This window comes from Mustela lutreola, chromosome 16 (assembly GCF_030435805.1).
Source record: "Mustela lutreola isolate mMusLut2 chromosome 16, mMusLut2.pri, whole genome shotgun sequence".
NCBI lineage: Eukaryota > Metazoa > Chordata > Mammalia > Carnivora > Mustelidae > Mustela > Mustela lutreola.
In genome coordinates, this window is record NC_081305.1 from 4,390,458 (window position 1) to 4,412,890 (window position 22,433).

Below are 22,433 nucleotides of genomic sequence, written 5' to 3' on the forward strand. Positions count from 1 at the left end.
CTGGTTCTGAGCCAGGTGGCACACTTTGTACTGAAGGGCTATTTCTATCCCTTTCTTGGGAAGCGTCTGCTTATTCTTTTTGTTTTCCTGTGTGGTTTTGTTCCTCAGTTTTGAAGACTTCTTTACAGAACAGGGTCACCGAGCCTCTGTCAGCAATACGCACTGCAGATCTTTCTCTCTGTGTGTCGGTTTTTTGACTTGGCGTGAAGTGTTTGTTGTGTTCAGTGTGTTTTTCCAGTAGTCACATTTGTTAGGTTCTTGCTGGTGTTGCCAGCCTGGATTTTGAGTCACAGAAAGCTTTTCTCTGCACGAAAGTACAAGGAATTCACCCACGTTTTCTTCTAATTTGTGTTTGCGTCCTTTTATATCCTCAAGTTTCTCTGGTGCGTGTGGAGCTTATTCTTGTGTCCGAGTGAAACAGGGATCTTACTGTGTCTTTGCCACACGGCCACCCATCTGTGAGCTCCCGTTCCAAAACGTCTGTCTTTGCCCCATGGATGTGACGTACCATCCTTCGAGACTCTAGGTCCTGGGTATTCCCTGGGGGTGGTTCTGTGCCAGCCAGGGCCTCCAGAGTTCCAGAATCGTGGAAGGAAAGAGGTGTTTCCCGCTCACCGTGCCACGCACGAGCAGTCTGGGCAGGCTGGCCTGGTGGCTTCTGAGCGTAGGGAGTGTTGCAAAGTAGGTCCTTGGGTGTCAGCCCAGGGCGGCCCTATGAGCAGCTGTCCTGGGCTCGGGTCCCCACACAGATGCGCTTCTGCAGCTGTAGTGCCTTTTTGTCCTTCTCTGACCCAGTGTTCTTTGTTTCAGCCTGAGCCCCAGCTACATCGATCTGACCGAGTGTCCCTACATGTGGCCATACTGCTCCCAGCCCATCTATTATGGAGGGATGCCGACGATCGTCAACATCACCATCCTCAACGGCATGGGCGTCACAGGAAGGATTGTAGATAAGGTGACACTGCTCTCGGGCTTGTGGTGAACTCCGACATGGCCCAGCCTTTGTGCTTTAGTCTCCCTCTCTCGCCTGTTAAAGCAGGGCAGGTTTCCTCCTATCCTGGGTGCTAGGGTGTGGAAGCTGTGGTTTCTTTTCTCGAGTCTGAAACTGATAAGCTCAGAATAAACTGATGGAGCCAACTTGGTACTTCTTGACTTTGGCATCTCAAACTTGGCTCCCGAATGGACTAATTTTATTTGACTCTTCATTATATGATTTCCCACCTGTAATTAAGTGGCCACCTGTCATTACTGTATTCTTGAGTGAGCACGAATGGGCCCTCTGGTTGGAAAGGGGTGTTCTTGTTTTTAGTCTTGTTTTTGTAAATTTTCTTTTACTTTCTGCATAAGCGTTATCATGATAGTAAAGGACTGGGAAAGGAGAGCAGGGAAATCACTTTCAGCCCCCAGCACACTCACGTGACCACTGTTGGCAAAGTACTCTTTTCCAGCCTTTATCTCCAGGATGTGTTTTTGTTCTCTGTAAGGCCCAAGTTCAGTCTCGTCTTCTCCGCTCTCATTATGTTGTCAGATGTAACTCCACACAGTCCGGGGTGCTTGCTGACAGCTATTTGATATTACAGAGCAGTGCTAAATCATAATTTACCTACTGTTGTTGTTTTTTAATCCAAAACCCTTCTTTTAGCCTTCAGGGAACAAGCTGTTCTTTTCAAGATAGTTGCAATGAGTGTACAAACACGGGCGTTTGCAGTGCAAGTTTACATCATCCAGACATTAAGTTAAAAGAGATTTCTACTTTGTTGTCCATAAAAGACAAAACAGAACTCTGTTCACACTCAGGCCCTCGTCCTCCGTCGGTGGAGTATCTCCACTGAGCACCAATCTGAGTGTCCTTCCTTAGGGTGTGGTTTGAAATATTGTCCTCAGAGCTCAGAAACTTGCCAGTGGTTTCCGTATCACACTTCTTCACAGTATGAATTCTTGATGTCACATCTGTCCACACGCAGAGGCTGCAGCTGGGACAGCTTCGTGTCACATTAGCTGCCGGGGCCCTCTGGGAAATGGCCCGCATCCGGGGCTTGGACAGCTGGGGGTTTCTGGCTGTAAATGTCTCACTGAGCATCTTTGCATACGTGGTTTCCTTTTCTTTTGAAGTACATTTTTAACGTAAACTCCCTGGATTGGAATCCCAAGTCAGAGAGCATGGATGTTACTGTGGCCCTTGGTACATGCTACTGAACTCTGGCCAGGAGTTGGGTCTGCGACGCTGCTGTCAGCAGACCTGCCCGCGCTCTGCAGAGGGCTCCGTTGTCCGCACGGTTCGGGACAGCTCTTAATTTTAATTCCATGAGGCTGTTAAAAATCGACATAAAATCCACATACCATAAAATGCAGCCTTTTAAAACAAGTGATTCAGGAGCTCCTAGCATATTCACAACTATCGATGTTCTGTAATTCCTGAACATTCTCATCGCCAGAAAAGGAAACGCCCCGATAGCAGTCGCTCCCCATTCTCCCTCCTCCCAGCCCTGGGCAGCTCCTGAGGGCCTTTTGTCTCTGCAGCTGCTTCTTGTCCTACGGGACAGCCCGTACGCAGGGGGTCACGCCTGGTGTGGCCCGTCGTGACTGGCCTTCCGCGCAGCGTGTCTTCATGGTTCATCTGCGTCCTAGCTTGTTGGTGCTTCGTTCCTCTTTGGAGCTGAGTGATACCTGTTGTGGGGTTGAGCCACGTTTGTGTGTGCATCAGTTGGTGGATGTTTGGTTTGTTTGAAGGTGGTTCATCTTTTAACATTAAATTCAGAGGGGAGGAAATGCGTGTTTTGCTTCTGAGGTCTTCTCCGCTTATCTGGGAGGTGGCGCTCTCCAGGTTGGTTCCCCGATTGTACGGCCCTTGTGTGAGGTAGCTTTTCATTCCCGTGACCTGTTCTTCCTGCTGGAACTCAGGGCTTCTCTGTCGATCTGAACCTCTCTCTGTCCTAGAAGAATTAACCATCGTTGTATTATATGTAACAGTTTCTCCCAGATGAGTGTTTTTCTCTTTGACGCTAGTGGTTGTGTTATTTACATAGTTCTTTTGGATTTTGTACAAGTTCCACACTTTGCTAATGCTTGAATTTTCATCTTTCATAATTTCTCTTGTTTCAAAAATTAGAAACTTTTCTCTCCACAGTAGGACAAAAATCTCGATTTTATTTTGTATTACTATTCCTTTTATGCTTGTAAGATGCTTACTTTTCTCTTCACTGTTGAATTCATTTGATACATGTCATAAAAGATGGATAAAAACTAACTTTTTTCTGTTGTTAACCAGTGATCCCCTGAGCATTTGTCACAAATCCCTCTCCTCTCTCGATGTTTGTGGTGCCGTATCCTACAAACACTTGTCATCTTGTTCAGATTTTTTTTTTTTTTTAAATATGCTGACTTGGGGAGAATATTGCTCTCTGGCTTGGGAGGGACATGAGTAATTTAGGTTGGTTTGAAATACGGGTCCATTTTGTAGGAGCGAGTCTCTGTTTCTTCCCGATGCCTCCTCACATGCCTCCTCACATGCCTCCTCACATGCTCCTCACATGCTCCCCTTGGCCCGGTCGCAGGCCCCTCTCCCTCTGGGCGTCCCGCAGAGACCTGCCCGCCCGGCCACTGGCTGTGTGGTCTGAGTTTGGACCGTTAATCCACACCATTTTAGTATTTTCTTCCTATATATTGCTGTGATTCTTAGAGCATACAAATAATTGAAAATTGTTCTCAAATTGGAGAGTTTTTGTTTATTTACATTCTTTATCAGATAAAAGTTCTTTGCCAAACCATTGTCTTTTTTTTTTTTTAAGCTTGGCAAAAAATCCTCTTTAGAATTGGAGACTGTCTCGATTAGTTGTTTCTAAACTGTTCTAACAGATGCTGTTCCAGACTTTACCTAGTCTGCCCCGGTTGTAGGTAGTTTAGGATCGGAACGTAAGTGTCCTTTGGTGCTGCTGAGTGGAGCAGGGGTCTGAGGCCGAGACGCGGAAGGCTGCAGGCGAGCGTCTCACTGAAGCCTCTGCATGTTTCTCTCCGCAGCCTGACTGGCAGCCCTACTTACCGCAGAATGGCGACAACATCGAAGTTGCTTTCTCATACTCCTCCGTGTTATGGCCGTGGTCCGGCTACTTGGCCATCTCTATCTCTGTCACCAAGAAGGCAGCTTCGTGGGAGGGCGTTGCGCAGGGCCACGTCACGGTCACCGTGGCTTCCCCGGCTGAGGTGAGAGGGTGCGTGCGGGGTAGGGGGGGCCTGCCCTTGACCTTCCACCGGCCCCTGCCAGGAAGCGGGGGGGTGGTGCTAGGAGGTGCAGGCCGAGTGCCTGGGGTCTGGGATTTGAAGCCGGCTGAGGGGTGTGATGAGGCTTGCGGGCCGTGGTCGGGGCTGCCCGGGCCTGTGCAGCAGCCGGAGTTTCAGAGCCCACTCAGCAGTGAGTAGAGCTGCCTCCTGTGGTCTTGCTGAGCAACAACAGATAAGAGTATCTCGTGTAAGAGTTCAAGTTCATAATGATTGCACAAATACTCATGCTCTACAAGGGGCTGTGGAGCCAAACCTGTGTAGTCCGGTAGGTTTTAGAAACAAGGTGCCTTAAATCTTACATCTTAAATTCTGAAAGGAAGGATTTTAATGGGGTGAACTGTGACATGTGAGTGTTTCTTCCCACATTTGTCATTGGGGATGCTTGTGTTCACATTATTTGCGTTAAATTGATACATAGAAGTGATTTTTTTAAACCCAAAAGCCTGACAAGTTTCTTTTGAGCAAAAGGGGCAGTTTGAATGCCTGTTATTTATTTCAGTCGAAAAATGGTGCAGAACAGACTTCCACCGTGAAGCTCCCGATTAAGGTGAAGATAATTCCCGCTCCTCCACGGAGCAAGAGAGTTCTCTGGGACCAGTACCACAACCTCCGCTACCCACCTGGCTACTTCCCCAGGGATAACCTGAGGATGAAGAATGACCCTCTGGACTGGTAAGCAGCCGCCAGCTGCCACGCTTATCCCCCGATCCTCCCACAGCAGGGGAGCCCGAACTTAGCACCCCCCGAGCTCGTCCTCAGTTGCTGTCTTTCCTTACTCTGCCGGGTCAGTCAGCACACCTTCTCGGTCTTGCCTTCTCAGCGTGTCCCGAGTCCTGCCCGGCCAGCTGCTGTGCCTCTGCTCCCCGCCCCGTCCACACCCAGGTCATTGTCCTTGCCTGCCTGGACGGCAGCCTCCTGGCCAGTCTCACTCTTCCCCTAAAGTCCGTTCCTCATGCAACAGCCCTGGTAACCTTAAAAAGCAGGGATCTGAGCACTCTGGGCCTCAGACTCTCCCGACTTGTTCACATGCCAGACGCCCTGCTATGTCCTGCTCCACTGTCCAGACCCTGCCCCATGCCAGCCCTTGGCCGGCCCTCCTGGCCTGCCCTCCAGGGCAGCTGGCTTGGCTTCCTCATGGCCCGTACGCCAGGCCCACGGTGGCTCTCTGTAAGTACTGGAGTTTGGACTTAATGCTGGAAGTGGGGGAGGAGGGAGCCTTGAAAGCTGGGGGCAGGACACTCACAGGTGTGATGGGCTCTTCGTGAAGATGTCTCTGGAAGGCTCGGGCCAGAGGCGGGGGAGCAGGAGTGGTGAGAAGTTGGTGGGCCAAGGTAGGGGTCACGCCGTAGAGAAGACGGTTCACGCTGTGGGCAAGCTGGCTCTGGAGGGCTGCGGGGAGGCCCCGGCGCTTCCATGGGACGCTTGGCTAGGGGCTTATGGAGAGGGCACGGTGGGAAAACGAGCGCGCTCCGGGCAGAGGGATGGGAGGTGATCCACGTCGGTGCTGCCCGGTTAATGTCACTAGGCTCTGCGCTCCCGTGCCGCGTCTGGCGGTGGCTCGCTATGCTTGGCGCCGCCAGCATGACGCTTCAGGGCAGAGCAGCTCTTGGGTCAGTGCGAGCTCATGCCGTATCGAGGTTGCCTGGCACCACCTGTTTCACGTGCCAGCCAGGAGCGCGCTGGTCTGCAGAGGCTGAGCTCCGTGTGGCCGGCGAGAGCCCCCAGGCCCCTCTGGCGGCGAGCCGCGGGGTGTGAGGCGGCTGGCGTGGGAAGCCAGCTGTGTGGCCGGCTAAGCCATCGTCACCAGCAGGGATGGGGCCATCTAGGGCAGGGTGCACTGTCTTTCAGGAACGGCGACCACATCCACACCAACTTCAGGGACATGTACCAGCACTTGAGGAGCATGGGCTACTTCGTCGAAGTCCTTGGCTCGCCTTTCACGTGCTTCGACGCGAGTCAGTATGGTGAGTCGCCGCGGGCGCCGGCCCCGTGTCCTTCCCGCCAGTGGGGAAGGACGGACCGCGGGCTGAGCGAGAGGCGGTGAGGGGGCGGGCAGGGGGCCTGCCTCCTCGGGGAGGCTGCAGCGGCCTCTGAGGCAGAGTGACACGCCTTCCCGTCCAACAGTGACAGTGGTAACCTTTGGGGAAAGGGGACACTGGCAAACTCGGGACAAGGATATTTGTGCGTTTTAGGTATTCATTTTAATTGAAAGAAATTAGCGCTGCATTTTGCTGCTTCTCCATCGAGTGACACCTGTGTACCTGGGTGTCACACACGAAGGAGTCACAGTAGGTGACTGTGCTTTGGACCCTTGTCCTCTGTTTTTAACCCCTTTTAGAGGGGTATGGGGGTCTCAGACCAAAATATTAGAAGCTGGAGCTTGAGATGCGGACGCCAGGGAAATGAGTGTGTTTTTGAAGCCACGAGTCCCACGGGTCAGAGGCACAGAGTCTCACCACCCACAATCTGTCCCTCAGGAACTCTGCTCATGGTGGACAGCGAGGAGGAGTACTTCCCTGAGGAGGTCGCCAAGCTGAGACGGGATGTGGACAATGGCCTTTCGCTCATTGTCTTCAGTGATTGGTACAACACGTCTGTCATGAGGAAAGTCAAGTTTTACGATGAAAACACAAGGTACTGATGGGAGTTGGTATTTGATAAGAAATTTGGCCTTTTGAGGATTAAATTCTGTCCAGCACGTACTTCAGAGGATTGGTGTAAAGGCGGTCCTTCCGTGGCCGGAGATGGGCTCACGCTGGGCTGGAGCAGGCTCCGTGTCCCCCACAGCGGTGCTCCCCAGTAGATTAGTTATCGATCAGGGATTCCCAGTGTTTTATGAAGGTATCATTAGAACATATTTTGAATTTTTTTCTTCAGAGTTTGTGACTTCAGCTTTAAAGACTTCTTTCTCATCTCTTCACAAACCTGCTTGTGGTCCAGGCTCTGGAGTGGTGTGTTTGTGCACACATGGTGCGTGGCGTCCAGTGTGTTTAGCTTTGGTTTTCTCTGTACGCTGGCTGAAGTGTGTATGTTGCATTGTCGCTCTAGCCCAGACGGGGTTTCAGCTGAAACCTTAGTGTGCCCAGGCTGGATCCTGGCAGCGACATTTAGTCTCATCATGAAAAGACCGAGAGTGAGTGTGAGTTTGTGTGTGTGAGTGTGTGTGTGTGGATGTGTGTGGGTGTGGTGGGAGAGTGGTTGCAACCCCTCACAGACCGAGCCCCCTGTTTGTTCCCTAGGCAGTGGTGGATGCCGGACACCGGAGGGGCGAATGTCCCTGCTCTGAACGAACTTCTCTCCGTCTGGAACATGGGGTTCAGCGATGGCCTATACGAAGGGGATTTTACTTTAGCAAACCATGACAGTAAGGTTTCGTTTATTCTTTAAAAGGGCCCATGATCTCAGGATGCGAGAGCATAAGCCACATGTCTCTGAAGACACGGTTTCCGAGGGAGAGGATGGTGTGATTCCCGAAGAAGCGGGGTCTGTAGGCAGAACGGGTCATTGTCTTCAAAGAGGACACCTGCAGTAGAGCTGTCACTTTTTCCAGATTCTTCAAGTGAGAGTCTTGTCTGCGGGCGTTCCTGATCTTGGTGCCACTGGTCAGGTTCTTGACCGCACTGACGTGTGTTCCTGGAGGGGGAAGCCCTCAGGGGTCCCTGATTTATAAAATTCTGTTCAGGAAATCACTTTTGGAGAAGTTTCCCCACGGGTTAGTTTTGGTAACTCATCTCTAGAACAGTACCCTGAGCATTACGGTTACCCCCGCTCGTCCTGACTGAACGCCTGGACTTCCAAATTCTAGCCCGAGACCTCACGTTAGTAGCATTTTTTCAGCTTGAATTGGGGGTTAAACCTGTCATTTAAATGTGAACAGGCGGAAGCAGCAGCCTCTTAGAATTAAAAACAATGTTCGAGAAACCGTTCGACATAAAGACTGCACTTGAGGCGAACGCGTAGCTGTTGATACGGCGTGCCTGTCCCTGCCTTTCCCTAACTCCGGTCCCGCTCTCTCCCCAGTGTATTACGCGTCAGGGTGCAGCATCGCTAAGTTTCCAGAAGATGGCATAGTGATAACACAGACTTTTAAAGACCAAGGTAAGGAAAGCTATTTTAGTTTCTTTCCTTTTTTTTTAAATAAGCATTTTATTTGCATATAATTCACGTTGACTTTTAAAAAAAATTTTTTTTCCCACATTTACTCTTTTGAGTTGTATAATTCTGTGACTTTCGTATTCACAGAGATGTACAGGCATCGGCTATTATCTGCTTCCAGAACATTTTCATTATCCTCTATCTCTTAGCAGTTTTGTGTTTTTAAAAACCTTATTGTATGCTACCTGCTTTAGGCAGGACTTCCGGATGGTGGCTCTGGGGGCTACAGAGATCGTGAATTTGAATAGTTGTAGGCGCTGATCACTGCAAGATAAATAGAACTCTTTCAGGAGGGCAGCTGTTGAATATGTGTGACTTTTTAACAACCTTCAAAGTTGCTTAAAATTTGTTACTATCTGTGAATTGTTCTGTCTCTGTGATTGCCAGATCACTAAAATTTTAGAAAACTGCTGACCATGTTTTAAAGTTCTTAGCTGTGTGAAGAATATTAATTACGGAGTCATCTTTTAAAATTCTCTTAAGAATTTGAAGGTCAGCGGGACACTTGGCTGGCTCAGTCGGGGGAGCAGCGGCTCTTGATCTGGGGCTCGGGAGTTCAGCTCCACGCTGGATATAGAGATGACTTAACATCTTAAGAAGAAGGGGAAAAAAAGGAATTTGAAGGAAAGAAAGTTCTTCCCTTGCAGTTTTGCTGCTAATGAAGGTCGCTATTACCTATAATTCGAAGTTAGGGACAGTTTCTTTGGTTAAAAATGACAAGGAATTTCCCTGTCATCCGTTTGCATCCATACAATAGAATGTATTTTTTAAATTATCTAGAGTGATTTTTCCTCTTCATCAAGGCAAGGTCAGTCAATAAATAGATCTGTGTTCATAAGATTGAATTTTAACTTCAGGCACATCAATGATTCTGTGTTCCCAGTTGCTAGGCAGAGTTTACCATGGGCTGGTGATTCTTTCTGGAATCTGTTTCTTCCAGGGCAGCGTGGTTTCTGGTGCGGGTGTGAGAGTAGTGGTGTGCGTTACTGGCTTGTCGCTGCCTGGTTTGGGGGCGGGAGGGTGGGGGGAATCACTGTAGATTTCAGGGTGTGTGTTTTGCTGTTCTGGTGGTGAAAATAAAAATTAATTACCTTGAAGTGCTTTCTAAGGGGCTTTTTATTTCCAAGTAGCCTGTAAGTTGAATAATCTTTTGGGTATGAAATAAGAATGTTGAAATCTGAGTTATACTGAATCAGGGGGGACCCTTTGTCAGAAAGAAACAAACTCTGACTTACCACGAGGCCGCATGGCAACGCAGTACACACCTGCCCCGTTCATCTGTTTTCCTGCTCTGTCTTTCCCTCCAACAAAGAGAATCTTGTTTTCTCTTCCAGTTAGTTCCTTGTGGGATTATCCACAGAGACCAAGATATGCCGTATTTTTATAGCCACAGACTGGTTTTAGGTGTCACCAGCACGGTAAACACCACGCAGAAGGTGTGCGTCTGTGCGGTGCAGAGGGACGTTTTGGCTTCAGGGCTAGCCTTGTAGGGTGTGCAGTGATGTCCCGGGCACTTGCTGCCCCTAGCCCTGATGCGTTTTTGACTTCTTGGTTCATTGGCCACTGCAAACTGTGAAATCTGATTGGGAGAGGTAAGAAGGCTCTGCTGTTGGAACATTTGTAATTGTGAGACGGATATAACAAGTGCCTTCAGTCTGAATTTAAGTAGGTGGGCATCTGCTCTAAAAATCAATTATCTTTGTCCTTGCTTTTACTAATGAAATGCAAAACCTAGGAATATGTAACTGAAGCCATAGAGGTACCTCTGTGTGCCGAGGGCTGCCTGGCCAGTGACCCCTTGTGAATGCAGCCCCAGGACGTAGGCCTTTTGTCAGAATCAGAGGGGACATAAATGTGTGTTTTCAGGATTACGAATACTGTGTTCCACCGTTGCAAGTGAAGGTGTGTGAGGATGGCATGGAGATGTGTATACACATAGAAGTGAGTTTCGCTGAAACCACATGAGTGGCACTAAAGATGTTTTCCTGTTGTAAAAGTTCGCACTGTTGAGATTATTAGATTTTGCTATGATTTTTATCTTTTTCATTCTTTATTTTTTTCATTGTGTGCATTAAATGTCAAGTAGCGATTGGAAAATCATTTCATTCCTCAACAACAACAACAAAATAATTCATTCCTCAGCTTTTTTTGTTGTTGTTGTGATATTATTTTAGGATTGGAGGTTTTGAAGCAGGAGACAGCAGTTGTTGAAAACGTGCCCATTTTGGGACTCTATCAGATTCCCACTGAGGGCGGAGGTCGCATCGTGCTGTATGGAGACTCCAACTGCCTGGACGACAGTCACCGACAGAGGGGTAAGGACCTGGGGTGCGGCCGTGAAGCAGCGTGGGCTTCCTGACGGGCGGCCAAACCTTTTGTCCCCCTGGGCCGTGGAAAGGCACCGATAAGGGGCTGGGAGATCCGGGGGCATGCACGCCTGGTGCGGCCGGGCAGCTCCCAGCTGCCTTGGTGATGGGGCTCGCTCGCTGGGTGTCTAAGTCTGGACACGCAGAGTGAGCTGAACTCACGTGTGTGGGCTGTGCTGCCTTCCCTGCCGCGCTGGGACCGTGGTCTGTCCGCGGAGAGGCTCTCTGCCTGGTTCTGCCTGCCCCGCCTGCTGCGCCCCCGCCCGCCCCCAGGGTCTGTGCGTCCCAGGCGTGTGGTGCCCTTCCCAGGTCGGACCCACTCTTCCGGAGGGCCAGCGCCTGGCTCTCCTCCCAGACTTGGGATTTGGCCGTTGGGAGCCTTCATTAGTTGGGGCGTTCGGTACCCTCCTCAGTTTGGGGAACTGGCGAGGAGGGCCTGGTCCTTGGCATTCGTCCGCTTTTTCGGTATCCGTGCATCCTCCACATTGGGGGTTTCGAGCCTGGACGCAGACTGTTTATTTCTCGCTGGGAAGGAGGAAACGGGAGGTGAAAGCGTTGCGTGTCTTGGCCTGGTGAGGTGCCGACACAGCCAGGTCTGAAGCTCGCCTTCGGGCTCCCCGGATGACAGGGCTGGGGAGGAGGCCGGAGTCTCACGTTTGCAAATAGGAGCCCTGCTGGAGCAGAGGGCCGAGCCCCTGGAGCGTGAGCTGAGTGTGCGTGCATCTCTGAGTGAAGTTGAGCTTGACTGAATTCCTAGCATTTTGTGTAAATCTTTTAGAATATGGTTGATCTTTTTTTTTTTTTTTTTCAAAGATTTTATTTATTTATTTGACAGAGAGAAATCACAAGTAGATGGAGAGGCAGGCAGATAGAGAGAGAGAGAAGCAGACTCTCCGCTGAGCAGAGAGCCCGATGCGGGACTCGATCCCAGGACTCTGAGATCATGACCCGAGCCGAAGGCAGCAGCTTAACCCACTGAGCCACCCAGGCGCCCTATGGTTGATCTTTTTAAAAAAGGTTAAAGTCACAGTTGAAAGAAGATTAATGTTTTATTTCCGTAGAGATTTCCTTTTAAGACTGGAGATCTGGTAAGAGTCTTTATTAAAATTTTAAATGCCTGAGAGGACTGTCCTGGTTCGAAGTCTGCTGGCGGCCGTGCTTCTCGCATGCAGCCAGAGGGCCCTTGAGGGAGCAAAGCTCCTGGCTGGCCCCTCGCCTGTCAGTGGCCTGTACAGCCCCTGCTGGTGGCACCGGGTCTGCGGTGGCAGGCGTGGGCCGAACCTGCGTGGAGGCAGTGGGGCCCGGTTTCCAGACACCACATCGTCTCCGTGTCCTGACCCACGGACCCTTGTGTGGGCCTGTGATGAGCCGTGGGCCGCAGCCCAGCGCCTGGACTCTCTGCTGGGTCCCTCAGAATGACTGCTTCCTGTTCCCGTGTGCTGTGTGTGGGGCCCAGTGGCCCAGATTACTAGACTCTGCCCTTGTGTTGACCTTGAACTCACTTCCAGTGGCGTGCACTCAGTGGTTTCGGCTCACCCCTCAAAGTGTAGATCCCGATAGTTCCCCCAGGACAGCCTCCGGGAACGGGCAGCAGCTTTGGGGCCCTGTTCTTCTGAGCAATTCTTTGCTCAGCAGGTGTCATGTGGTCCAGCCATCCCTGGGTGGGATTTCTGTCCTCTTGGTGAGGGGCCCAGAGTCAGGTGGCGCTTGGGTAGCCTGTCTAGCCCAGTGCCCAGTGGCACTGACCCACGTGAGCCCCGGGGCTAGGAGTGAAGCCCACGGTCAGGTCCTGTCCATCGTGCTGGTGTTTGTGGGCTGGCGCTGACTGCAGAGGGTGTGGGCTTCTCAGGAATAGGTGACCTCCTCTTGTCCTGTTTCTCCTCACTTGGGGGGCTTTTAATTTCCTATAGGCATTCCTTGAAAACACTCTAATCCCTAAACGGCATGCCCATTGAACCCACAGACTGCTTTTGGCTCCTTGATGCACTCCTTCAGTACACGTCTTACGGGGTGACCCCTCCCAGCCTCAGTCATTCCGGGAACCGGCAGCGCCCTCCCAGCGGAGCCGGCTCCGCCACTCCAGAGAGGATGGAAGGTGAGTGTGCGTGGGCCATCGTGCCTGCGAGGGACAGAGCCAGGAGGTGAGCCCCCGGCTGTCGCCAGCGTTTGCAGGCAGCTTGTTGTGGGGACAGAAAGGCCGCAAACGCCGAGGTTCTTGCGTGTCCCCAAGTCAGCATGTATCACGCCCTCTCAGATGGAGCCGTGGCGCGTCCCCAAGTCAGCATGTATCACGCCCTCTCAGATGGAGCCGTGGCTCCTGGGGTTCTGTGGGGAGAAGGGCCAGCGTTCCTGGGCACTCACTGAGTGCCAGGTACATGGATCACCTGCCCCGGGCCTCTCAGAGCTCTGGGAGACAGGAGTTGAGAGATATAACTGAGAGATATAACTGGTCGAGGTCACTGGCTGGTGAGCCGCAGCGACCTGTGGCCTTGCCCACTGTGTGTCGGACACGGCTGGCCTATGTGCGCACCAGGCCGGAGTGTTCAGGTCCTCACCGCTGGGACCACCGAAAGCATAGCGTGAGCTGCAGATATAATTGTAAATCTTCCAGTGGCCGCGCTAAAAAAGTAAAAGGAAAAGGGTGAAATTCATTTTAGTGAAGTTCTTTGGCCCATTATACCAAAACCGTTGGAACGTGACACGCCATTTCAGGTGCTTAGTACCCACACACACGGCTACAGTACTGGACAGCACAAGTCTGAGAAATAGAAGAAATTTTGAAATTTAAAGATGCACATTTTTTTTTGTTTTGCCTGAGAAGTAAACACTCCAAAAGAGAAAGCTTTTCTTCCAGAAGCATTCCTACAGGTGTGTGGAAGTGTGGTCAGTGAAGGTCGCCCAGCCACGGCCTTGCGAGTGGCGTGGCCACTTGAAAGGGAGTGGCCCTTCTGCTCTGTTCACTTGCCGTGAGCAGTGAGCACGCGTCCCCTGGGGGCACTGGTCATCGTCTGGGAGCCAGGTTACTAGGGTACGTGGTGGGCCTGTTGGCAGGCAGACAGACAGGCTAAGGCTCCCAGTTGTCTCCTGGCGTCTTCCTAACAACCGTGGTTTTGTGTCGCTGGTGTTGCTGCCGCCCCAGGGAACCACCTGCACCGGTACTCCAAGGTCCTTGAGGCCCGTTTGGGAGGCCCGGAGCCTCGGGCTCTGCCGGCCTGTCCGCACCTGTCGTGGGCCAAGCCACAGCCTCTAAACGAGACGGCTCCCAGGTTAGTGCTTTCCTGTGCTTTTCCACTCCTTCTGCGGGGTTTGTGATTCATTACTCTTTTTTTATAAGAGAGGATGGAATTTTACTGACATCATTATCGAATCATCCGATCTTCTAGCTTGCCATTTGTGATGTTATTTAATTGGCGAGCCCCCATATCGACCTTTACAGTTACACTGTCTGGTGGTGTCCTGCCTGACTAAGGAAGCGCTTTGGGTAATTAGCATTGTGTTAGGTTTGCTTGATTCTTGCTTAAAAAGCTGAGGTCTGACAGTGCTGTCACTTGAACAGAAGCTCTGACTTTTCTGATTTGGGGTTCGAGAGGCGAGTGCTCCCTGTTTGTGGTGTGGATTCTGAAATGCTGACAGGTTCTTCTGTCAGTCCAGGGGGCCGAGACTGCTCGGGGGAGGTGTGCGTTCCCGCTTGGGGCCTGGCCTGGAGTACGTGTCCGCGCCCTTCCCCTAGTCCCTGTCGCCCCCGCGTGTGGCGCCCGGACACTGCGGGTCTGCCTGCTGCTTCGTCTCACGGACGCCTTCGGCTCCTTCTCTGCTCCCTTCGCTTTCAGAAGCCACAGCGAGGGTTACTCCTGCTGTTTCTCTCTGGGCGCCGCAGCCCACTGAGCACGCTGTTTTCCTTGTTTTCTGCCCTCACTCCTCCTCCCTGTTTCTGGACAGAAGAATGGGGGCTTGTCCTGATTTGGGGTCCTGGCACAGTGAGGCGGGACCTGTGTCCCAGCCAGCTGGGGGGTGGTCTTCCCACGCCTCTCCTTCGCGCAGTGCTGCGGGCAGCCGTCCGCCTCACCGGCAGCACGGCGCCTGCCTCCTGGCCGCCGGGGCTCCCCCTGCCACGCTGCCCACTTAGCTTGGGTCTTGGTGTGTACAGGCTTTGGTGGGCTGGGGCTAGGGGTGGCAGGGGACAGAGGACCACCGTCGACGCAGTGATCCGCTGGGAGGAAGAGGCCCGGACGTCGTGAACAGACTGCTCAGTGCACCAGTCGCGGACCGTGTGTCCTCTGGAGAACACGCTCGGCAGAAGACAGTGGGATTGTGCAGTGTTCACGTCATCTTCTCTTCAGCTTGTTTCTGCCGGAAACTTTAATTACAGAGTCGTTTTCCATTCTAGTTAATATCCTGTCATTTAAACATTTCTGATAAGATTCCATTTTTACATCCATTTTTTCATAACCTCCCATTATTGTAGCATTCAGGCCACACTTTGTTCCAGCTGTCGTCAGCAGTTCCTAGTCAGGGGACAGCCCGTGTTGGCCAGAATTGCCGAAGCCCAGTTTCTCCCCCCGTGCTGCTGCGGACTCAGAAGCAGACAAGGCTGTCCTGTGTCCTTAGGTGCGCCCACGCCGGGCCTCTGGCCGCCACCAGCCAGTCGTCATGGACGCCGTGCAGCGCCTGGGGTTGGCGTCCGCCAGCACTCCCGGGAATTGCTTCTTAACCGCCCATCAGGCTCCCCCTTATCTCACATGAAACATTTTGCTGAAAATTATTTTCAGTCCCCAGAGATCTACATCTGGGTCTCAGTTCTGGAGCTGAGAGATCTGAGACCACGTCAGATGGCTCTAGACAGCCCTGGAAAGGGCTGGTGTCCGTTAGTCCAGTGCTGAGCACGAGTTTCTGTCTGTTTCTGAAATGACCCCTTTCTGAGTTTCATTGTTGGGCACCGGGTGTCTTTACTTAGAGCAGTTGCAAGAATGTCACACTCGAGAGGAACCTGTGGGCCGGGTGACCCCTCTGTCCTTGTGTTGGAGGACCACAATGCAGTGTGCTGTTTTCCACCGTTGTTCAACTAGAAGGTGCCATCGCCAGATAATTACATTCCAGAGCCGGATCTCATGTCAGAATACAGCACAGCCCGCATCTGTTCAGCCACAGGGTCCTATCTGGTCTGGATTCTATAACTTGACCTTGTCAGTTTGATTTTCAGAGGATGGAACCTCAACGGTAAAGTCCAGTCCTGTGAGGCAGGAGAGGTTGTCATGCTCACTGGTATTTTCCAAGCAGCTACCCAGCTGCAGGAAGCTGAGAGGAGCTTCTGCCTTCCCTGTGCATCAAGCACCTTCCCAGACTCGGGCTCCCCTGGTGCCCCTTCACCCAGGTGCCCAGAGAGTGGAGGTTTTTTTTTTTTTTTGCCTCAGTTAGCCGAAGTACAAGGCCAGCTATTTGCTTCCAAGAGTGTAAGAAGTAGAAAAACAGGGAGCTCGTAATCAGCAGACACACTGTATTCCTTTCTCCTGAGTTGGCCAGAGCAGTCTTCATGTGGCCCCCTGGCAGCCCGCTGCTCTAATCGGGGCGCCCCCCCACCCCTGCCAGCTTGCTGCTGCTCTGTGTAGCGTGTCAGCCTCTCTGTGCATCAGGTATGACCCCAAAATGTTGCTGGGTCTCAGCATCAGGAATGAGACTAGCTGTGCAGCTACCATAGTGAGGCCAGCGTTGACAGAGTAGACATGTCGCCCTTCTTCCTCGTCCTGGTCCAGCGGGCAAGGCCGACGTGCATTCCCACGGTTGGCTCTTCTTGATGGCTCCGCCATTGTGTGTCTGCCTCATCCTCCCTTGTGGTGACATCTTTGAGGACAGAGGCTGGCTGGTTCCTGGCACCCATGGAGCCTCCTAGGCCGCGCTGATCTGGGTTCCTCGGAAAGCAAGCTCTGCTGGCTGTGCTACCCCCTGGCAGAGATGTCCACGCACTTTCCCGCCATCCCTGCCAGCTCCCACCAATCTGGAGCCCTGGTTTCAGCTTCTGGCTTCAGACTCCTTTCAGAGGTTCATGGGTGGTTTCCTCTCCCACTGCGCGACGAAGTGTCCAGTTGAAGCAGAGGCAGACCGTTGGGGGCCTATTAGGAACCCAGTAGGCCACGTACAGACTCGATTTGACATTTCTGTCTTGGGACCTGGGAGCTGTCAGTAGTGTGCTATGCAGTTGGGCTTAGGTCGGTGTCGGTGGGACATGGCTTCACCTTTCTCCTTAAATCCATTCCTACTTCTCAGGTATTGGCTATGCTTCGTAAGCTAGTGCGACTGCTTATTTTCACTCTGTTTTGATCTGTTTACATGAAGTAATCTTTGGAAACACCAGAAGCTGCTCTCCATTGACCTGGACAAAGTGGTATTACCCAACTTCCGATCGAACCGCCCTCAAGTGAGGCCGTTGTCTCCCGGAGAGAGCGGTGCCTGGGACATTCCCGGAGGTCAGTTCTTAGGGGCTTCGGTGTGCTAGACCCTACTTGCTTTGTTCTGGTTCCCCCCAACCCCCTCAAGGCGAGCCAGGTAGGCCTGCCTTCGCCTTCCTGGGAGCATCTGGTCTGTGCTTTCTTTTTTTTTAGAAGATGTTATTTATTTCTTTGACAGACACACTGACAGAGAAAGATCACAAGTAGGCAGAGAGAGAAGCAGGCTCCCTGCTGAGCAAAGAGCCTGATGCGGGGCTCGATCCCAGGACCCTGAGATCATGACCTGGAGATCATGACCTGAGCCAAAGGCAGCTGCTTAACCCACTGAGCCACCCAGGCGCCCCCGTGCTTTCTCTGTGGTATGAATCAGCACGGCCAGAAGTGGGCCTCAGGGATTACATACTGTGTTCCCTTCAGAACTTTCTACCGTGATTTTCAAATTCAGAAAAACAAAGTTCTTTTGTGATAGCCAGGTGTTACACCTGAAATTGTTCCTGTAGAGTAATTTGCACACTCTTGTCGAAGTTCTGCAGGCAAATGTGTCTGATGCGGGGAACACCTCTGTCTTTGGGTGGTTTGGGTCCCGGCCAGTGGCTGAGCCACGCTGGCCTCCAAACCCTCAGCCTAGAGGTCTCTGCTGATTCTCCGTTCTGGCCCACCTGGGCTGGGACGCTCCCCTGAAAGCGTGTTTCTGCCTCTCAGCTGATCTGATTGTGCCCCCTCATCCCAAGTGACAGAACGTCCCCTCCACGGGCAGTGGCTTTTGGCCTGACTAGACCATTTGGGACAGGTCATCTTTTACCTGGAGCGACCAGGATCCAGTCATTCCAGCAAAGCATGGCAGCAGGTTGTTTGTTTGTTTGTTTGTTTGTTTTCTGGAGAGCTCTGTGCTCTTTCGAGAGGTTATAGCTCCCCGTGGGATTCCTGGTTCCAGGAACTGGCGCCGTGGCCCATGTGTTCCAACCCCGGGGGCCTTGTGTGGTGACGCCCAGCTCCTGAGGGCCTTGCCTGCAGTCAGGCGGTGTACCGATGGTGGTTCATTCTGGAACCAAGCGTCCTCCAGGTGCCACTCTTGACTTCTGACCGCATGTCCCGTCTGTGGTCGGCTTTCCCAGGAGGGTCGGGGTGTGGCCAGCCGTCCTTCCGCGCCGCCTGGCCTCCCTCCCCGTCCTCCCACTCCGCCAATCTGACAGCAGCGTCTCCTGCCCAGTGTCCAGACTCCTCCGCCTTCCCGTGCTCTTAGAGGAACCGGAAGCAGCTCTTTGCATCCCTTTGTGTAGGTTGTGTATGACAGAAGAAGGGTCAGTCCTGGGCTTTGTCTAAGGTGGGCATAGGGAGAGGAAGGAGCAAAGACCTCACCTCAGGACACCTGCCCACCCCCCACCTCCACTCCCAAGGCTGCTAATCTGAGAATCTCTCATTTGTTCTCTGCACATGACCTGCGTCCCTTCACCTAAGGTTTCAAAATTCCGTTTGCCCCATGAGCCTCGCTGATGCATTTCATTTCGTTTCTGACGCGTCTGCCTCCGCGGCAGAGGCGGTGGCTGGACGCTCGGGTGCCCCTGACCGTTACCGCTGTGCTCTTGCAGGGATCATGCCCGGTCGCTACAACCAGGAGGTGGGCCAGACCATCCCTGTGTTTGCCTTCCTGGGAGCCATGGTGGTCCTGGCCTTCTTCGTGGTACAAATCAACAAGGCCAGGAGCCGGCCGAAGCGCAGGAAGCCCAGGGTGAAGCGCCCCCAGCTCGTGCAGCAGGCCCACCCGCCGAAGACGCCTTCCGTGTGACCCCAGACCCGCTGGCCCTGAGAGCCAAAGAGAGCCTTCGAGGACGGCCGTGAGGGGCAGCCCGCCGGGAAGGGGTCACGTCTCCAGCCGTGGTCTCGTACAGTCTGTCCTCAGCGGGCCTCCCGGGGGCCTGCAGGCGGGGCGGGTGGGTCAGTCTCCGGGGAGACCCCCGGAGGGGCCTCGGGCACGCTGGCTGGGGGCCCCCGACCCGCGCGGGTGCGCCGCCTTACACCAGCGGAAGCTCTGACCAAGCTGAACTGTGCTCATCAAAGGCTATTTTCTATATTTATTGTTGGGAAAAGTCACTTTAAAGACTTGAGCTATTTGGAAGCAAAGCTATTTTTTTTGTCAGTGGAATGTGGTTTTTTTACTATGACATCATGAGAAATAACACAGATTCCGTGATCTCCTTTTTGATGAAAGGACAGACAGATTTGAAGGAAATTTGCACAGATCTGTGAAACATAGACCTTTGCTTTATTTTTCTAAGTATCAACTGCCATCATGTTTTGTAACTCGGGGTCTTGATTTCACCATTGTCGGTGAAGAAAATTTTCAATAAATATGCATTACCTGTATGAAGCTGAAAAGAAGGTGTGACAGGCTCTTCTTCTACCTGCCCCGGTTCTCCCTGATGACACCTGGAACAGGGTCCCCGTCAGCCTGCTGGGCGGCAGGGGGAGGTGGGGTGGAGGGTGTGGTTTGAGCTCTAATTCACGTCCCATAAACTTCTCCGATGTGTCCCATTTGGTGGTTTTCAGTATATTCACAAGGTTGTGTAATTATCACTCTTGTGATTCCAGAACTACTTCTTCACCCCCAAAACAGGCTGTCCCATCAGGAAGTCTAGCTGTGTCCGTTCCCTTCCAACCCACGGCAGCCCCTCCTGTACCCGGCTATATCTGGCCCGAACATTTCACGCGCGTGGAATCACATGATGCGTGGCCCATTTTTTTTTCCGTGTACACGTTTGTAAGACGCGCTCGTGTGGTGGCTTCGGGCACCGGCGCGGCGTGCGGATGGGCTCGCCTTGTATATCTGTTCCTCCGTCGGTAGACGCTGGGACTCTTCTACTTTTTAGCTCCTTGGAGAACTGACGCGAAGAATGTTTGTGTACAAGTTTCTGCGCGGACATCAGTTTTCATCTCTGTTGCATGTAAATACCCAGGAGTAAGATCTTAGAGCACCACGTTTACTTTCCTGAGGAACTGCTAAGCTTTTCCTATTCAAAGCGAGGGTGCCATTATGAGTTCCCAGGAGCGGGCTCCGAGGGTCCCAGCCTCTCTGCGCCCTCACCCAGGCCCCTGACCACACCGTCCTTCTAGCACAACGTGGGTGTCAAGTGCTGTCTTCGTTGTGGTTGGGATTTGCATTTTCCTAAAGACGAATGATGTTGAACACCTTTTCCTGTTTGTGGGCCATCTGTATGTCTTCTCTAGAGACGGGTCTGTCTGGAGTTAGTTTGTAATTGGGTTTTTCTTATCACGGTGTGAGTAAGACTTGTTTTTGTATTCTAGGTGCAGGTTCCTTATCAGGTATGTGAATTGCAAATGTTTTTTCTCATTCTGTTGGTTGTCTTTTCACTTTCCTGATTGTCTCCTTTGAAGCGTGAAAGTGTCTAATTTTTGATGAAGGCCATTTTATCTCTTAGGCACCATTCATAGGAAACCATGGCCTCATCCAGGGGAGCCCAGTAATACTTAACCCCTGCCTGTCCGGTCTGTTTCCGTATGCCGACTGGTTGACCTCAGCCTTCGTGTCACAGGTGAGGACAGACTGACCGGAGGGGCAGAGACCCGAGGGATCAGGGTGCTGCTGAGGTCCTGGGAAGAAGGCCAGGCCACGGGATGAGGGAGAAGTCGCTAAGGCCCACCTCTCCCTGCGACGGGCCATCCTCAGAGGTCATGTTCGTGACTTTGCAGGCATCCCTTAGGTCCCCACAGAGCTCTCTGTGCCCCAAGCAGCTCGGAGGACATCAGCACTTGGCATACAGTAGCCCCGTGGTTGTCAGGTGGGCTGCGCATCCGAGGGTAGCTTGGGTGTGTCAGAGCCCAGGGCTCAGGCACCGTCTGGTCCCACTGCCTGTCCCCCACAGGTGTGGGCAGCTCACCACCCACCTCAGCACTGTGGAAGTCGGGGGTCCCAGCCTGTGCTCCTGCACAGGTCCAGGCAGGTCCTGGGAATGAGGAGACGGGCTGGGCACAGGACCGCAGGCTGTGGGAGCTGGGACCGGCTGGAATGCCCAGGCCTTGCCTCGGGGACAGCACGTCTTTAGATTATTCCAGAAAAGCCTGAAACCCGGTGTATGGTGGCGAGTGACAGAATTAGAGACTTTTTTTTTTATTTTTTTAAAAGATTTTTTTTATTTATTCATTTGACAGAGATCACAAGCAGGCAGAGAGGCAGGCAGGCAGAGAGAGAGGAGGAAGCAGGCTCCCTGCAGAGCAGAGAGCCCGATGCGGGGCTTGATTCCAGGACCCTGGGATCATGACCTGAGCCGAAGGCAGAGGCTTTAACCCACTGAGCCACCCAGACACCCTGGAATTAGAGACATTTTTGGTGACTTAGGTTGTCTCTCCAGTTCTGCTGCGGAGTTACTCTAACACGATACGCCATGTGATTGTGGAACAAAGTGCTAGACCGCAGAGTCCATGCCGGCTGAAGGCCGTGGGTGTGCCTGTTTCTTCTGCAGACTTGGGCACCTCCTCCCTGGTAGATGCCCCCTGTCCCTGCCTGCTGGGAGGCTCCCTCACCTGGCCCTCCAGGTCGGTGTCCACGTGTGACCCTTGCCTTCGGGACTGGCTCTCCTGTTTAGGTGGGGTGGACTGTGCTAGCCGGGGCGCACATGTGTATGACTTAGGCTTGGGCATAGGGTCCATAGGCTTGCAGAGTTGGGACAGGACGAGAATTGGAGAGTTGTTAGTGTAGCAGGATTTTTAGGGACCTGCGGTTACCGTGGCTCCATGACGGGAAACCATGTGGGGGGTGATGTAGCAGGGTGAAGTTCACTAGCGACCGTGTGAAGACCTTAGTGGGCCTCTGAGGACGGGGCAGCTTCACAGCCATCCTGGAGCCCTGGGGGTGGGTAGGGGTGTGCCTGGGAGCTGGCAGCCTGTGCTATAATGAGCCTGCCCAAAGGCGTCGTGTTTATAAAGGCATAACGTAGGAGAAAAGAGGTGGATCCTCTCCTGTGTGGGAGCCCGAAGCCTGCCGGCAGGAGCTGTGCAGCAGGCTGACCGCACCCAGCAGACTCTGTGCACTGAGTCTCCGTGCACGGTGGGGGTGGGGGACAGTAGCTGTCCCAGAGCCTCACCTCTGGTGCAGGCAGGATTGGAACTCAGCATGAGTGCCTCTCTTTCGGGACAGTGACATGCTAGGAGGATGACTGGACACAGAGGCCTTGGG

The 22,433-nt window shown here is 52.7% G+C and overlaps 1 protein-coding gene across 1 annotated transcript in view; it reads left to right on the plus strand.

Annotated features, from left to right (window-relative positions):
* MBTPS1 (membrane bound transcription factor peptidase, site 1) overlaps positions 1-19,621 on the plus strand; it is a 50,289-nt gene extending 30,668 nt beyond the window's left edge. Inside the window, exons 12-23 of the mRNA XM_059150623.1 lie at positions 811-955; positions 4,018-4,200; positions 4,778-4,950; positions 6,127-6,242; positions 6,756-6,912; positions 7,518-7,642; positions 8,299-8,376; positions 10,608-10,748; positions 12,763-12,894; positions 13,939-14,065; positions 17,130-17,260; positions 18,832-19,621. Of these exons, the coding sequence (XP_059006606.1) occupies positions 811-955; positions 4,018-4,200; positions 4,778-4,950; positions 6,127-6,242; positions 6,756-6,912; positions 7,518-7,642; positions 8,299-8,376; positions 10,608-10,748; positions 12,763-12,894; positions 13,939-14,065; positions 17,130-17,260; positions 18,832-19,028 (1,705 nt within the window). The 3' untranslated portion in view covers positions 19,029-19,621. The remainder of the gene's footprint in view (positions 1-810; positions 956-4,017; positions 4,201-4,777; positions 4,951-6,126; positions 6,243-6,755; positions 6,913-7,517; positions 7,643-8,298; positions 8,377-10,607; positions 10,749-12,762; positions 12,895-13,938; positions 14,066-17,129; positions 17,261-18,831) is intronic.
* Positions 19,622-22,433: the final 2,812 nt, after the last annotated feature.